The 19,314-nt window shown below is 33.2% G+C and overlaps 1 protein-coding gene across 2 annotated transcripts in view; it reads left to right on the forward strand.

Moving 5' to 3' along the window:
- LOC110032599 (protein HHL1, chloroplastic) overlaps positions 1–19,314 on the forward strand; it is a 46,363-nt gene that overhangs the window by 6,901 nt on the left and 20,148 nt on the right. For both annotated transcript variants that reach the window (XM_020736272.1, XM_020736273.1), the window contains exon 5: positions 9,101–9,243. In XM_020736272.1, coding sequence (XP_020591931.1) covers positions 9,101–9,243 — 143 coding nt within the window. The remainder of the gene's footprint in view (positions 1–9,100; positions 9,244–19,314) is intronic.

A 19,314-nucleotide genomic window follows, 5' to 3' on the forward strand; every position in this document is an offset into this window, starting at 1 on the left:
CCACAGGCCCCCCCCCCCCCCCCCCCCCTTCGCGCGCGGATCTGTATGGATTTACAACAGATTTTAACATATCAAATAGCTAGATCAATATGTAAATAAAGCATGAAGTAAAAAACCATCACAATCATGAAGAAAAATTAATTATAAATGTATCCACCTACCTACACATATTACCAATTCATTACAAGAGGAAAGTACAAGGGATCTACTCACAATGCATGGAATAAACACAATAACACATCATCTTATAATAAACAAGGTCATACAAAATGAGTTTATACTAATACAAGACAATATGTAATAAAAGACTTATCTTTCTCCCTAAGAACTAAAGAGAAAATTCCTCCCCATGTCATCTCCAAGTCCTCCTGCACTGCGAACAACAGTCTCTTACAATTTCACTCAGATTTCTCAAAGGAAATGCAGAGAAATGAATAACCTAGATCTATTCTCCCTTTCTTCTTCTTAACTAATCCAAAATGTTCTCCTCTTGTTTTGAACTACCTCTCTCGGAATTAACCCCTAAATTCTTTGTAAAAATGCAAGGCGCCACAGACTGACGCCAAGGCGCCACAGACTAGCGCCATCTTCTCAGGAATGTTTAGGAAATCATTAGCGCCTAGGTGCTAGTATGTGGCGACATGACGCCACTTTCTCTGGTGTTTGGACATAGTCTAGCGTTTAAGCTCCCCATATACGGCGCCATCGCGCCATTGAATGGTGCCTAAGCGCCAAAAGCTGGCGCCTAGGCGCCAGTTCACTTTTTGCTCCATTCGCCTCTTATTTACTCCGGTTCTGCTCCAATTTGCTCTAAATTTTCTATCTTTGATATCTGCAGCAAAAACATAAAAATATGTTCTTTTAAAGTGCAATTTCATCAAAAATAAGTATTAAATATAAAGTAAAATTTAACATGCTACCATACATGTCAAAATTCTCTAAACTAAAATTTACTTGTCCTCAAGTAATACTACAATTTTAAAAAACTAGTTGATTTAAGGTAGTGTGTTTCTTCAGAATTTCTTAAAATTTTATCTTAAGAATGTCATAGTGCAATTTAAGGGAAATTTTAGTGAATAGGGCTAGGACTAATGTATAAGAATATCTTGTATTCAACTTAGGAATTCTGATTTTTTATTTCAAAATCAAATTGCAATTTGTCAAACTTGAGATTCCTAGAAAATATAAAAGACAGAATTTCAAGCACTCTAGTAATAAATATTTAACTAATAAAATTATGAAATAAAATCAAGCTTAAGATTGTATCTAAGTTTTCTCCTTTAAGAAATTTCAAGTGAAACTAATTTTTAATTAGGTTTCTCCTCAAGTTTATCCTTATTTTTCATTTCTTCTATCTTTTTTTTTTATTTTTCTTTTAGGATCTTTTAGGATTGTTTTTATGGACGATTTCTCAGTGTTTGAAATCTCATTTGAGTCATGTTTGGATCAACAACTTGATCCACCGCCAGGGATTAGCACTTTTAATATAAATCCTGGTAGAGACACCACCAAAAACTTGATCTGCTCCATAGCAAATTGATTGAGTTCTTAAAATTAGTTATTATTACTCATTTGGGTTTCTCGCGCAAGCATACGTAACGTTTCAATAATAATGGGCTCCATTGAGTCCGGATGTCGATCCCATAGAGAACGAGATAACGAGTCAAGGGAACTTCTAGTCTACTACGCCAATGTCTCAGTTTGGAATGTCGATTAAGATTTGTTTTCCTAACAGCTACTCCTAAGTTAAGATTATATGACTATGTTAAACCTATCTAGATCAATTGGGTTGGTGAATATCAAGATATAAAAGCTACATTTCTCTTGTGATTGTACAAGTAAATTGTAGGATCAAATACTATGAATTGCTAATGTGGCTGGTGACAAATAGGAACATTCCTCATTTTTATCCTGTCTAGTGCATAAAGAAGTTTGGATAACTTAATATTAATTCCTTAAACCCTAGATTACATTAGCTACGACTTTAGCCTGCCACCCTAGAGTCTCCAGTTTATACTCTCAATTTAGCTAACCTAGTTTTAATTCATTAAACACTAGATTAAATTGGTTAAGATTCTAGCCTGTCAGCCTAGAGTCCCCAATTTACACCTATCAAATCCTATTCTCTATCTATTTGCATTGCATTATGGACTACTTTTCTTTCACCCATTAGTGCAATGTGGTTTCTTCTAGTTGTTAAAGCTATAGCTCTCTCGAGTCATTATTGATTCACAACAAATTTTAACATACCAATTAATCAGATTGATAAGTAAATTAAGTATGAAGTAAAAACCATCACCTTAAGATTTAAAGATCAATTCTATAAGCATTCTAACATCATACACATTCAACTTATTCATCACAAGAGAAGGGTAAAGGAATTCTACTCACAAATCATGTTTAATACAACATAAAACTTCATTACATCAAAATAAATCCACTAAATATGTGTTTATAACAGATACAAGTAAATAAAGAACACAATACTTAATATTTTCTCTCTGAAAAAGAGATGCAAATTCCTCCAACAAAGTCTTTTATTGTTTCTTGCAATGTTGATACAAATTCCTTACAAAATTACACTCAAATTCCTTTTCCAATTTCACAAGAAAAAGTAAAAATCTATAAGCCCTACTCCTATCTACGACTTCTTAGAGTCCTTGGAGGATTCCTGGACTTAGAAATGTTGAAAAGTGCCTTTCAAAACGTCTAGATCCATCAAATAACTCCCCGAGACATGTAGAAATCCCCCATAGACAGTTCTGGCCCCAGTTTGCGGCGACTAGGCGCCATTTTCTCTGTTTTCTGGGAGAACACTAGCGCCTAGGCACCCAGAAGTGGCGGCTAGGCACGAGTCTGCTAGCATCCTCTTTGCTCCAATTGCCCTCGTTTCGTTCCATTTCCCCTCCAATTCAATACCTGTTTTCTATCTGTTATACCTATAAGAAAAACATGAAAATAACATTTTTTAAACTACAATTTCATTCAAAAATAAGTACAAAAGGTAAATGAAATTTAACATTCTAAAAGACATCAAAATCCTCAAACTTAAACATTACTTATCCTCATGTAATACTACAACTTTGAAAACTAAATTTGCTGATTTGAGTTAGTGGGTTTCATTAAGATTTCCTATAATTTTGCCTCAGGAATGTAATAGTGCAACTTAGAAGAGATTCTAGTGTATCAGCCTAGGACTAGAATGTAAATATATTTTGTATTCAAATTAGTAATTTTGATTTTTCTATCTACTACAAAATTAATTGTAATTTTCCAAACTTGGGATTCCTAGAAAGTGTAATAGACATAATTTAAGTACTCTCCTTTGTAAAAATTTTGCTAATACTTTTTGGAATAAAAATAAGTTTACGATTGTATCTTAAGTCTTTTTTTTTTTTTAAATTTTCAAGTGAAACCAATTTTTGGTTAGACTTCTCTTCAAACTTCTCCTTTCTTTTTCATACTTTACTTTTTATTTCAGGATCTTTTTAATTCTTAAATTTTCAAGTGAGGATTACTATATTTGGATAGTTCTTTAATAATTTTGAATTTCACTATCATTCTCCTAAAGTTAAAAACTCAATTCTTTCTTTTACTTGAAAATTGTAAGTATTAGTTTTTTAAAAATGGGTTTTATAAGAGCCTAAATTCTTTTATAGTGTAAATCTAAGAATCTTAATTTTTTAAAAAATACAATTCTTTCCTATCATAAATAGTAAAATCATTTTCTTTTTGTTTCCTACAAAATATCGTAACTCTAAAACAATCCTATCAAGAATTTTAACTAAGTTTTCTAAAACATCATCAAAATCAAAATTATAGCATCTTAAAGGTAACATCACATACCACAAGTCATTTTAAAGTGATATCAATTTTATAAGTAGGCTACTGAGGACAAATAAAGTTTACCTTGTTTAAAAATTCCCCCCCTCAAAACTTGATTTTAACATGTATAGCATTCAATATAGAAAATATAAGCAGGAAGAAAAATCACAGCTCAGAAGTACAACCTACCACAGGTGTTTATAAAAAATATTTGTAAATATACTTAGAAAAGAACCGTTTGCAGTAGAAAGTAAATCTAAACTAAACATGCCATAATGAAGTTGAACTGAAGTAAGTTTAAATAATAGTATAAGTATCAGCATAGAAGTATATAAAAACAAGTATATTTGTCCAGAAATATTTTAAATTTACAAACATTGATAACTAATGTCCAATCCAACCAGTAAAAGGAAATACATCAGCATTTTAACGACAATATTGAAAACTAAACATAGATAAACTTCAAATTTCATTCTACTAACATACAAGCAAGCAATTCACACACCTAACGTCCAAAATCAACATCGAACAATCCAATCTACACAAACAACGAACACAACACACTACAAACAGTCACAACTCAAGAACAAACTAATGCATATGTACCTTGCATTGCCTCCCAAGAAGTGTTTGGTTTAACGTCGTCAACACGACGAATAAGGATTCCTCCCAGATCAAAATTTCGTTTTAGTAATCACCGATCAATCACCAAATCTTTTGCTGATCTAGGAATTTCTAATAGGAATTTCTAATAAATCTTAAAATTTTATTTTTTCTTACAACTTATCCTTCTCAGCTCTATAATAATCATCTTGACGGCATGTAGAGGATCGATTCAGATTATTGTTCCTAATGCTTCTTTCTAAATCCAATATTCTCCCAATGATTTTCTCTATATTAATATTCCCCTTATAAGTCATTAGAAATGGATCCCTATAAGATAGTTTAAGGTTTCCTAATTTTTAGGTCAGGTTCTCCCTATGTTATTTAGATTTTGGATCAAATTCTATTGGGTTGCTTAATTTCTTGAATACTTCTATAGATCTTGAGAATTGTTGGTCTATTTTTTTTTTAGAGTCTCTCAGGGAATGGTAGAGGTGATCTTTCTATGTTAATCTTAATTGAAGAGACTTGTTTTTCAAAATCCTTAGAAACATATTCTTCAGATGTTTTAGTTTTCACGGTCTCTTTTTCAACCTCAGTTACTTTTTGAACTACATCCTTCATCTCTCTTCCATTTCTTAGTAGTACCACTTTAACTTGCTCATTATTCTTTTCTTTAGGGTTTATCTCCGTGTTGCTAAAGAGTTCCTTAGGGACGATTGTTAAGTGAGTTAGTAATTTGTCCCAACCGATTTTCTATATTCCTTATTCTAGCCTCTTGGCTTTGCAGTCGACTTCCCATTTGAATAACAATCTCTTCTATAAACAATTTCTTCTCCTTATACTGTGAGTTGGAGTTAAATCCCAGAGGAAAAGAAGGTGCAAAGTTAGAATTACCCTGATTATTCCAATTACCTATAGGCTTAACTTGATTATTTCCCCACGATGAGTTTCATCTTCCAGAGTTGTTGTTTTAGTTAAAGTTTGAATGATTCTCCCATCCTGAGTTGTAATAATTGAAATAAGGGTTATTTGGTGGATTGTTTATCACATGGATAGTTTCAAAAGGGTTAGTGTCAACCAACTGTCCAAATAAGTTATTTTTTGGTTGTCATTTCATAAAGGAGATGATGATGATAATATAATCCAACTCCTTTACACGGAAATCTTTAAAATTGGTAAATAATTGACTTTTTTTTTGTGTTTGTTTAAATGTATTAAATATCCAAATTCAAATATTCAAATCATGTCCTATCATTTTTCTTTTTAATTCATTTATGTTTATGAAAGTGTTTATTTATTATCCATAGGAAACTGTCAATTTGCTACCCCTTTTTTATATTTGTACTTGTAGTTTAGAGTTGATATAGACTTATATTGATTAAATATTTTACTTTTTTCTTTATTTGGTTATTCTTCTATCCAATCTTGATCTATAGTTCTGAATCCCACTTGCCTCTCACAAAATGTTATTTTGCTCTTATCACGACCACGGTTGTTCAAAATAAATAAAACTCAAAATGACTTGAAAATATTTAAAAATTTGACTCAAATCACTGAGTTCTAACTCCATTGTGTCTTCAAAGTCCATTTTGAGTCGATTTCGAATTTGATGACTAGCTTGAATATTGATTATAAAATGTGACTCAAAACACTCACACAAATATATTGCATTCACTATATCCATTTATATAAAATATAAGTAAATATATAGTTTTAAATCTAATTAAGTATAATAATTAATTTTGTGTCAACTCGATTATTTTGGGTCTACTTGAAATCAATTTTTAGTCAGCTCGAAATCAAATGTTTTCGAGCGCAGTAGTTGGCTCAATGTAGAATAAGTTTTTCCTAGAGTTGTGTTTGAGTCAAGAAACAATTAAAATCATTCAAGTCACTGGTGCCATCAAAATGATACGCCACCATCTATCCTCTTATTAAGGTTTGCTAGCTAGGGCTACCTATCAATCACCAAACTTATGTCTCTCTTTCTCTGTCATTGGAACAATTAGCTGATACCGGAGTTAAATGCAAACCACAATAGGGAAATAAAATATTATTACTTGAAAGCAAATAGACGGTTACGACCAACACACTTGAAAGAGAAAACAACAACAAACATGACATGAGACACACTTAAATAGAACACAATTCATGACACATGGGTAGGGTGAACTCTGGGGTTGTGGTGGCCATCGACAAGGGTTTGTAAGGTGGCGGAATGTTAGACATGGTGGTTGGAAAGCAGAAAACAACAAGACAATGGTTTTCTAGTTTTCGAACAAGTACGCAACAGATATCGACGTGCCACGACTATTTAGGATGATGACCGGGGGGTTGGGGGGGGGTTTGGGAGCGAGGAGAATGGCTGGACAACAAAAACAACAAAATACTACTTTTGAGGTGGCCTGCAGTGAGGAGTGTGGGGCAGCTAATCGGGAGGGATGCGGGGGAATTGGGGATGGATAAATACCACCTGGAGGCCAAGATATAATTGAAGCACCACCTAGAATTCTAAAATACAAGTATTGATGGAAAAAAGAGGTATTGACATTTGTTCCGATACAGAAGACACGAAAAATTAACCCTAGACTTTTATGAAAAGAAATATATAATAATAGAATCACTAGGAGTTGCCCAAGAGGACTGGCTGACTCCTCAAACTTGGACAGGTTCTGTCCAGAAATAGGAGCCTGGTCACAGTTTCATTCTGGGAATCGAGGCTTTGTTCACGTCAGGAGTAGGGGGCACTGCCATGTCACTAGCATCTGGGGTAGGTTTTGGTCCCACAAACAACATGTAGAGTGTTGTGCCCATCAAATTGGCAACCTTCCTCAACCAATGGATTCCTCTTATCATGTTTAATAATAATTTTTAGATTGATAAACACAAAAATTAATTATGATTATAATAAATACATCAATTTTCAAAGATTGAAACACACATTTTAACAAGATTGAAGTACAATATTTTTTTGCCCATTTTTTTTATTAATAACTTTATGCCTCAAATTAGCCTAAGGCTAATATGTTGCTTTACAGATAAAAATACCTTAATGCTCAATTATGCACATTTAAATTTTGATCAGTAGTCACTAAGGGTCTGTTTGGGGTAGCTGCAGCTGTTTGCAGAAGCAACTGTGAGCTGCTGCAGAAGAAAGTGTTTTTCCAAAAACTGCACTAGCTATTACAAATTTATTTTATTTTCAAAAAGTCAGACCGCAACTTTTCTGCCATCATCCTGGATAGTCGTGGCAGCGAGTAGAATGGCTGGACAATGAATAAACTGCATGAAAAACAACAAAAGACTTCTGCCCAGGCGCCTGCAGTGAAGAGTGTGGGGCAGCTAATCGGGAGGGATGCAAAAGAGTTGGGGATGGATAAATAGCACATGGAGACCAAGATACAACCGATGCACTACCTAGAACTCTAGGATACAACCCATGATAAGAAAAAGAGATATCGACATCTATTCTGATACATCTTAGACTTCTATGTAAACAAATATATAATAATATTATAACTAGGAGTGGCCCAAGAGAACCAACCAACTCCTCAAACTTAGACAGGTTCGTTCCAGGAATAGGAGCCTGGTCGCCATTTCATTCTTGGAATCAGGGCTTTGTTCGTGTCGGGAGTAGGGGGCACTCTCATGTCACTAGCATCTAGGGTAGGTTTTGGTCCCACCCAATCATGTTGCAATCAACATGAAGAGTGTTGTGCCCATCAAATTGGCAACCTTCCTCAACCAATGGAATCCTCTTATCATGTTCAATAATAATTTTTAGATTGATAAGCAAAAAAAATTAATAATGATTATAATAAATACAACAATTTTCAAAGATTGAAGCACACATTTTAACTGGATAATTCACCTTCATTTTTTTTTCTATCCTCTTCTATGGTTGCTTCCATCTTCCTTGAAACTCTGGTTCTTAGGAAACTTCAATTATGCTTTTAGATGGAGAGTCCAACAAATTAGTTAACTTACTAATCTCGGTAATTTCATTTACTTGGTAATGAAATCTCATAAGAAGGCCATTAACCAAACATCATGAAATAATAGAGGGAAGAGGCATCCTGGGAGATGAGAGGAGAGAATGGTCATGACTACTAATTGTGATTTCAGAAAAGATTAAAGTTCACAGATATCTATGATTTTATTCATATAACCAGTGGGGTCACATGGAGGGATCCAATACTTACATGGTTCAAACTTACTGATTTGTGTTCCTTGTTATTTATGTTTTTTAGATGAAAAATTACACAATGTTTTTGAATTGTCCTGGAGATTATTTAATAAACATCCTATTAGTCATCTCATCATCAACCCAAAAAGTGAGGAACTATCTAGTTGAATAGCCGGAAGAGATCAAAGAAAATTTTACACAAAGATCTACTCAGTACTTGAAATCAACAAAATTTTCATCAAATACTTTTAAGGAACATGAGAAACAAATTTAATTAGCATGTTTGGTAATTAATAATTTTCTTGAAGCGTATTTACAATGGAATAATTGAGCATATTGGCTGAGCATGGCTTCTGCTTGTACCCTTGTACTGGAGGATAATCGTCCTGCCCTAGATGAGTGCGCAAGTTTGCTACAATTTCCATTTCAGTTTTTTTTCATAATTTTTGAGTTGAAGTTCTCACTTGTGTTTCTGTGTTTCAGCTTCCAAGGCAAGAAGAGCTAAAAACTGTTCTTGATAAAGTGAAAGATTTCATTGGTGAAACTACAAGTGGTGCAAAGGAATCCTTCGGCAAGCTTACTTCCTTGGGTTCTATGACAATTGATGATCCAGAATCAACTACGAAGTAAGTTCTTTTACATGAATTTTGGCGTTATCTCCTCTTTGCTAGCTTTTGATCTGATATAAAAATAATTCAAACGCATCTTAAACATTGTCTGTTACTGGTTAGAGTGATAGGTTGGATCTTCAAATTATTTTTTGTTAGATTAGGTTGATGATGTAAAAGATCAACAGCATTTAATGTGCCTTTTACAGACTAACCATTACAGGAAATATATATATATATATATATATCAAATAATTGCCTCAAGATTGGTGTTAGGTGATGAAAATTTTGTTGGTGCTGTGTCATATATATATATATATATATATATATTTCAAAATTCATTGGTAAAAAAAAGAGATGATAGAAAAGTTTTAGTGAGTGGGTACAAAGAGTCCACTCACAGGAATTACAAACGTATTCCCCAAAAAATAACACAACAAGAAACAACTTCTAATCATGGTGGGTGTAATCGGTGGGTAAACCGCTTATCTTTCCCTTGGATCTAGGGAGGGAGTCCAGTAACATACTGAGATGTGGGCTTCCACTCGAAACAATGATACAGTCATCCTGAGAATTACTGAGATCTGACATTTCTTTCTTCTTCTTCCTAGATTTTTAAATCTGTTAATCATCTGCCAGAGGTAGTCCCGTGTGAACAATAGGTAGATCTTTGATGGAGGTAAACTGCTGATCTGACTCAGCCTGCAGCACACCTTGATCATGACACTCCTCCATAACTTGAGAGTATCCTCTTCTCTCGCAATAGGTGGTTCCAAAACACTTTGACTAGCATCTGCTACAACAAAATTCGTAGAATTTGCAATCTGAGGAAGAGCTGCTTCAACAACAGTAGGCGGAAGTTGTTGGTCTGGTTGGTGAGGAGTAGTCTTATGAATCAAATTCTCATTCAACATTTCTAAAAGATTCACAGTGTCTGACATATTTTCCTCCACATGGATCTCAAATGTGGGTGAAGCCTGAAGCATTTGACAGTGGTGTGCCTAAACAGTTTACAGTAATTGCAGTAGTAGGGCTTTTGTTCTGCTATAATTGACTGTCAATACCTATTGTGGGCAGTACCAAACCATATTTCGTCCACATCAGAGAGGGTGATATCCCTTTCAACAAGAATTCTTGCAACTGAAGGTCTGGTTGGATTGAAGCTAGGTGCATCCAATTTCATAGGTCTTCCTAGTGCAGCTCCAATAGAGTAGAGGACTTGGTGGTTGAAGTAGTGCAACTTTAGGCCAGGTAGTTTAAACCAGATTGGAACTATACGTGGTTCTTGTCTAGGGTCAAATTCGGGAGAACATTTAAGCAGTTTCATATATTTTCCCTCTATTGTCATAAACTTTTTGGAAAATATTTTGGTGTAGTCTTCCACTTTAGATAATTGTATCATCACATGTTTCCCATCAAAGAGGTCAACCTTCCAAAGTCTCAATAGTTTGAGATCAAAAGCCTTCCGAACGATATCTATTTTAGGATGCTCCGATTGGAACTTCCCAATGAGGGTGAATTTGCATTTGTCAACCAGGTTTGAAACTTTAACATCAGAGAAGAATAGAGTTAGTTTGCCACTCTTCCTACATGTCTTCTTGAAAACCTGATCCATTGATCCCACAGAGCCAACCATATCAACATAAGAAGCCTTCCCAAGATTTAAAACTGAAGCAGTCAGTGGTTGAGGAGGAACAAAAGCCATAGGGCTGAGAGTCGAACAATGGGTAGCTCCTGGGATTGAGTCTTGACTTCAACCGGAGCTCTTTGCTGCTCGATCCGCAGAGCAGGGATCAAGCGGCACGTCACAGGAAGGATCGCGGCACTGTGCGTCCGCCGCTACCTTCCCAATGAGCTCGTGAGACGATCCATAAAATGACGCGATCGAGCGAACGATACCGAAGAGCGAAACGAAGCGAACGACCGAGAGGCTGGGGCACGGTGACGTGATCCCCCACCCTTCTTCGAGTAGGAGTCTACAAATCGCTACGGCTACCCGCATCGCCATGGAATCGCGACGGGAGGAGTAAACCCTAGTAGAGCGCACGATGCATCATATATATAATAATAATAATAATAATAATAATAATAATAATAATAATAATAATAATAAACAAAACCGGTATTATTTTGGTAGTCTTATATTAGTAATTTGATTGTTATCCTCTTGAAACTCAAGTAAACAAGGTTTAAATTTACGTAATTGTGTTTTAACGCGTTTTTCATCCATGAGGCACGACATAAGTCTTGAAACATTTGAGTTATAAGCCTAAAGTTCAAAAAAATTATAACAATGAGTAATTGTTCTAGAAACATCAAAGTTTGAAGTAAAAATAACATATTAACACATTAGAAAGAAACAAATCAATATTTTAACAGAGTTATGCAAACTATAATACAACATGTTAACATTCTAATATCAAATCAAGAAAAAAGATGAGTTATATAACATCATAATATCTATGTAAATTAATATATTATAGTATAATATTAAATATCATAACAACATATCTCAACGAAGACCTCCTCCATCCAATAATTGCATAGCCAATTATTAATTTGCCCAAACACATGGCTATGATGCCAAATCTTTTTGACAATGCCTGCCTCATCTATCGACTAAGTCAACAAGACACCGCTGAGTTATTTGACGAGCCTTCCGACCCATCATATCCATTTTGGTTAGATTTTCTCTTATTGAGCCCATTTTAGTTGGCCTAATGCTTTAAGATCTAATCCAGGTGAGCTCAGCGGATCTTCTTCTCATAAGGAAGTGCTTAAATTCATTCCAAGACGCCCCTGCCGAAAAATCACAAGAAAAAAATCTAAATTTTTTTTTAAGTCTTAAAACAAAAGTTTCTTATTACGGTGTTACCCTAATCCATCGTTCCATAACCTCCCAACTAACCAATCTCTTTGCAAAGATTATTTCATATTCCATGTTGTGTCCACATCACTCGATAACAATGTTGCCACTACATCCTATCGTAGGTGCTGGCCTTTTCTGGCGACCATAAAGGAAAAGAGAACTCAAATGAACTACTATGAGAGTCAATTTCCAAAAGTTAAGAAAGTTATCATTTAATTCATAAGTATTATATTTTGCAAAATGGTTGTGCATGAGCTTTTGGTTGGACAACTCGCCATCATAATAGAAACAAAAGAGTACATAGGCTACAAAACCTAAAAGTTGTTTGTGCTCTCACTACCCTTTTCTCGCTCATCATCTATTAATATTTTAGATTCCTTCCCTTTGCTTATGCATGTCAAATAGTCCAAGGCCACGAAGACAACATTAGGAAGAAGTTAACATCTCAAGATGGAGGCCTTCAAAATGTTAAACCCGTCCTATCCCAAATGCTAGTCATCGTCCAACCGGTTTTATAGATTGACTCTTCGACTTAGTAAACCATTAATGGAGCTCCTAAATCTCCTCACCAACTCGAGTAATGGCTGTTTAAGTATTGTGATGTTCCTACTCCAAGTTTTGTTGGAGCTTGGCAACCTCCTTGTGCTATTGCAGTACTATGTTGTGTGGATTTCTCAAAGCTCACTCTCTAAATGAGTGAACATGATGTATCCATACTCTTGTCGCCTTTTGTTCCAACAAGCAGCTTTGCTTCATTTGCTTTCTCCCTCATGGCAAAGTTGATAGATTTGAAGGGTTGTTAAATCTCCTCCATGAAAAGATTACCAACAAGTTGGTTTGTAGATAGGTTTAGGTTTTCACTGGTCAGTTGTTAGGTTTGCAAATTGTGTTGGCTGTTATTCTTTGGATGCAATAGTCATTTTGAATGTGAAATGGCCCCTTAAATTATTTCTTGAAGCAAAAGAGCATATGGTTTTGATGATCATGTCGACTACGTAGTTACCCTTTGCTAATTAGGAGAATGTACTTACAAGCATTTCTATTGGTTCGCCCAAGTACCAGGTGAATTTCTACCTTACCTAATATCATTGTGATTTTCTTGGCCTCTTTTGCACATGTTGAGGTCACCCTCTCCTCTAGTAGAGGAGCTCCTTTATCGTCATGGATTTCAAAAGACATTCATATTGAAAGTGTGAGAACTATGACACCTAAGGGCCGACGTAGTAGAGCGGTGAATAAAAATAAATGATTCAGATTTAAGTGTAACTATTTATAGCAATGTTTTAAAAGATAAAATTTTTTTTTTTTTTTTTTTTTTTTTTTTGCGAGGCGGGGAGCAAGCCCTGAGGCGTATGCCTTAAAATAAAATTTAAAACTAATAAAAGTAAACATAATTTATAAATATGACATATGACAAACCAACACTGTCATTACCGAGTCTCAAGTTCTGGATGCTAAAGTAGAGAGTTGCATCAGGTAGTCGACAACTAACATAAAATTTTTGGTCGAAAAACTATGAAATAAATCCTTTAAATCATTGTGTCAATGTTAAGGTATCCTTTGAAATCGACACGTTGTATAACCCAAATACAATAAAAAGTGTGTAAAGGTTGGTTTTAAATAAATAAGAGTTCGCACATTATGGATAGTTATGGGCAATAAATTAGTTCATGAAACTAATATTATAATATGAACTTGAAATATAAGTATTTTCACAAGTAAATTAATAGAGATAAATATCTTATGCATTCAAGAAAGTAAATGGGTTGGAGAAAAGATTAACAAGATTTATAGTTTAGGTTTTGAACTTTAATATTAGGTAGGATTCATATTAAAATAGTGTAGTTGTGATTATATATAAGAGTTTGAAAGATAATATTTTAAAAATTAATAGAATTGGAGATAGAATTATAATACTAAAAATTATTGTTAATACTAAGATTCTTAACGTTAAAGTATTTATGCTCCCAAAGTGGGTTTAAATATATGTTAAAAAAAATTATAATGACCTGGAAGAATTTAATACAAATGATCTCTCTTGACAAAAGATTTTTTAATGGAGGAGGTTTAAATGGACATATTGGTAGAGTGGTAGAAAATTTTAGAACTATTCATAGTGATTATGATTTTGGAGTGATTTATAAAGAAGGTAGAGCAATATTGGATTTGTTTTCAATAATGATTTTGTTATAGCTATTACTTTATATTTAAAAAAAGAGATGAACATATTATCACTTATAAAAATGGATCTAATAAAATACAAATTGATTATTTTCCACTATAAATGTTGTAATGTTGTTTCAAGTGAAATTTAAGTACGAAACATCAATTATTAGTTGTAGATTTTAAGATGAAAGGTTGAGAGATGAAAAATACAATTAAATATTGTTATAAAACTAGATGAGGACACTTAACAACACAAAAAAAAAAATTGTATGAGTAAACTTTGAAATCTTATGATTTTGGATGTTAATAAAAAAGTTAATACTATATAGGATAAAATAATTAATACTATTAACAAATTATAAAAATGATGTTTTCAGAATCAAGAAGAAAAACTCTTATGAATCAAAATGGTTAGTGGCGGAATAATGATATGTAAGAAAAGATAATAAGAATTTTGTTACAGAAATTGGTTTATATATAAAAGCTTGGCGAATTTGAAAAAAATATAAGTCCAGTTGTAAGGAGTTTAAGAGAATAATTTATCATGCAAATAATTCTGCTTTAACTAATTTTTATAATATATTATGTACTAATAAGTGTGAAAGATATATGTGTAAACAAGTGAAATGAAGAGATAAAGAAGTAAAGATTTAGTTCAAATAAAATGTATTAAGGATGAAATTCAAAAATATATTTCTTATATGAGGATTTCAACATAGGTGAGTGAGATATTTTGATGAACTATTCAATGAAGTTGTGAAAATACGATCAACTTTAGTAATGTTAATATCATAAATATTATAGTTTTTTATTTATGTTATCGCATTACTAAAATGAAATTTGAGGGGGCGTTAAAGAAAATAAAATGTGAAATAATAGTAAGATTTTATGATATTTCAATAGATATGTCAAAATGTTCAGGAGATTTGAGAATTTATTGGCTTACTAAACTTTTTAATATTATTTTAAGAATTAAAATTATGTATGATGAGTGGAAATAGAATCTAATAGTTCCTATTTTTAAGAATAAAGGGGATGCACAAGAATGTGTAAATTATAACGAAATTAAGTTAATGTTTCATACATTAAAGTTATGAGAGAGAATGATTGAACATAGGTTACGATGTGATAAAAAATTTCTCAATATAACTTTGAATTAATGTCAGACAAAATTACTATGGAAGTTATACATTTATTTAGAGATTTGATGGAGAAGTACAAAGAGAGTAAGGAGCATCTACAATTGATTTTTGATGATTTAAAAAAGCTTTAAGAATAAGGTTTTAGAAGAAGTACTTTTTTAAGTACTAGAAGGAAAAAGGTGTTGATATTGCTTCTATTTAAGTTATTAAAGATACATATACTAGAAATGTTACATGTATTTGAAAACAAGAAGAATTGATCAAATATTTTTTTTATTTTAGTTGGATTGCATCAGGTATCTGCTTTAAGCTTGTATCTTTTTTTTCTTTAGCTTGCAGGAGGATGTATCTTGTTGTATGTTTTTAGCCGATGATATCTTTCTTGTAGATAATACTATTGAGTTTAGGAAAAAATTGAATTATGAATGTCAACTTTAGAGTCTAAAGGCTTTTGTTCGAGCATATCTAAAATTGAATACATGGAATGTAATTTTAGCAGTGAATTTTATAGTTGGGTTGTAACAATGAGTGATCAAGTCATTAAAAGGAGTGAACATGTTAGATATCATGGATCTATTGTTCAAAGTGATGGTCATATACATGGTGATGTTATGAATAGTAGAATTCAAGTTGGTTGGTTGAAGTGGAGGAATGCATCAGGCCTTTTGTGTGATAGAAAAGTATTGTTTATTATACTTAAAAGAAAATTTTATAAGATTGTGGTGAGGCCTATAATGTTTTATGGCACAGAATATTGGCCTGTAAAATAGAAACAAAAAAAGTTAAGTATTGTTGAGATGAGAACGCTCAGGTGGATGAGTGGCTATCACTCAAGAGACAATGTGAAACGAATATATTCTCGAAAGTGTTGTAGTAGCTCTGATGGCAAACAAGATTAGAGAGAGTCACCTTAGATGGCTCAGTCACATTAAACGTCAACCATCTGATGACCAGTTAACGAGGAAAGCCCTTCTGGTTCGAGCACAGACGAAGAAAGGGAATAGATGAATCAATGTGGAAGTTGTCGGAAATCATCCTTCAATGAGCATAGTCGATGAGGACGACGAAGGACGAAACCAGTAGCAGATGAAGCTCGACACACCGCAGCATCAGACGAAGCATGAATAAGGACGAAACAAACGAAGTCGAGGCGTTCTTCTTCGAGAACGACAAAGCGAGAATAAATGGAGCAGACACCCAAGTTCGCCAAAGGCAAAACCCTAGCAAAGCCTCCCGTAATTCGATTTATTATATTCTATAGTAAGTTCAAAGCCTCCCGTAATTCGATTTATTATATTCTATAATAAGTTATACATACATACATACATACCTACATCCATACACATAACATCCATCCATCCATACATGCATGCATCCATCCATCCATACAAACATGCATGCATGCATGCATGCATACATGCATGCATACATACATGAGCCTCACATGGTTGTCGTGACTCTTTAAATCCTTTTAAAATCAAATAAATGACATCTTGTGGCTGCTGGTTAGATAAATTTTTTATCTGTGAATTTTCTCATCAAGATTAATACCCAAGAATGGTTGTAAATAAATTTATTTAATATATTTGTTTTACACAATGCAAATTTATGTTGGGGCAATTATCCTAACTCTTGTCTCAACCAATATCTTTTTCACTTCATCAACCATTCTTTTGTTGTTTTAACCTCTTCATCCAACATCCAATTCGCAACTGATACATGTTAGAAAGATTCAACACTAACCCATAATTCTCAACGGATTGAAGCATATTGATCCATCAAAGACTACAAAACATATTAAAAGGAATTTCATTCTCATAAGCATCTTGAAATATCTAAACACAATTTATTTTTGTGTTTTTTTTAGAAGCCAAAGGAGGAATTTGTAGAGAGTTACGATTCTCATATTCACCCACATTCACTACAAATCATTGATATTCAAGATTCTCTATCATAAGAAAGTAAACGACTTTCCACAACTAGAACCATCAAATTGGGAAACCTAAATATGAAATATTCTCAATCATTTCTTATGTATTTTTTTGCATTGTTTTTTTTTCTTTTTTTTTTGCATTGGCTTAATTTTTTAAATATTATGTAGATTCCTTTTTCACTTCATTTGACACGTTTTCATATGCTTTGACATTTAAATGTGTGCAAGCCAAATGAGCCTTGAGCCTTTTTGTATCACCAATAAATTACTTATCACAGAATTTACATTTCAACTAAATATATATTTTTTTTTTCGCACATTCTCCTACCCCTTCAACTTAAGTCCCATATATCCAAGTTGGATATTTTCTTCTTATGTCATCACCCATTCTAATTAACAAATAAAAAATGATAAATTCAAATAACCTTACAATTGCACAAAGTAAAATTAATAAATTCAAATAAATTACTCCAAACTAAAATTGAAAGGCAAAATAAATTCCAAAAATAATCAAGAAATGCATCCTCCACTATCAAAAATTATAAATATAAATCTAAACTAAATAAAGAAGAAATGGTCATTTACATGCATATAATACAATTTTTATGTATTTAGTATTTACATATGTAATACCTAAATAATCATATTTGCACACACATCTAGAATCCCCAACATTTTATTAGCATGACCTTAAACATACAGATAGTTGAGGAGGGTTGAAATTCTAACCAATAATGATGTGTAGAAAACAAATAAACTGAGCAGCAAGTGATCCAATCTTATGAAATGAACAAGTGAAATAATTGAAGTCTTGTAAAAAAATGCATCTGTAAAAAAATTATTTAATCATATAGATATTGAGGTTGAGCATTATCCTAGGAATGAAACAAATAGTTAAAACCATTCCAATCATGAAAATGATTGAACTCGAATAGCTGAAATATATAAAAAAATAATGTTCAAGATAAAGGAGGTAACAATAGTGGGGAGTTAACAATAGTGGGGGTAATGGAGGGGTTGCTAATATAGACAAACGGTATTATCTCATTGTTAGAAAGCACAAACTCAAGCAACACCACATATACAATTTGCATTTATTTTAATACTACGTGTTCCTTGCTTTTTGTTTATATTTCGAAAGTTATAATTACTTTCACACCCGTGACTCCTTTGGGCCCAATATTGAGAAAAACAAAATTATTTACCACTTTGATGAGGCTCAATAGATGAAGCAATAAGCATAAGCAGAAGCTTAAGTCTAGACTCAAAACGAAACCATTTGAAAAAGAGATCGGTTTGACGCTCGAAGCAGGGAAACTGGTTGAAGCTCAAAGCACTTGGGAAGATGCTCGAAAACAAAATTGTGGAGAATTAGGGATGCCATCGACGCTCAAAGCAGGGACGCTCGTCGATGCTCAGGTGGACGCTCAAAGCAGATGCTACGCTCGGGACAATGCTCCAAGATGAAACCTAAACACTAGCTCTCGATCACAGATAACTTAAATTAACTTAAAAAAACCTGAGGCTTGTCTCAAATGCCTCGAGGTGAAACGCCTCAAGCAACCTCCATTACAAAGGCATAAACATCATTCAAAGGATTGAGGCTTAAGCATTGAGACTACTCTTTAGCATCTTGAATCGAGCGATGCCTATAGGCGGCACCCACACCCTGACTGATTTTTTAAACGTTGATCTATAGTATCACAATAACAAGTAAATGCCTGCAAGAAATTAAAAATAGAGACAACATGCATATAAAGTTTTTATGTAGTTTAGCTAAACCCCTAAATATTGCTTACATTGTCATCTAGCTAACCCATGACTAAGCTTTTATTATACCAAAATTTTTCAAAAATACCATATTGTACTCTCCTACATGGAACGAATACAACCTTAAGCAATAATATAATAAAAATGACACAAGCAATGACTTAAAAGAAAAATAAAATTAATTTTTTCCAAATAAATTTATTATCTCA

The sequence above is a fragment of the Phalaenopsis equestris genome, unplaced genomic scaffold (assembly GCF_001263595.1).
Source record: "Phalaenopsis equestris unplaced genomic scaffold, ASM126359v1 Scaffold000979, whole genome shotgun sequence".
In the NCBI taxonomy this organism is placed as follows: Eukaryota; Viridiplantae; Streptophyta; class Magnoliopsida; order Asparagales; family Orchidaceae; genus Phalaenopsis; species Phalaenopsis equestris.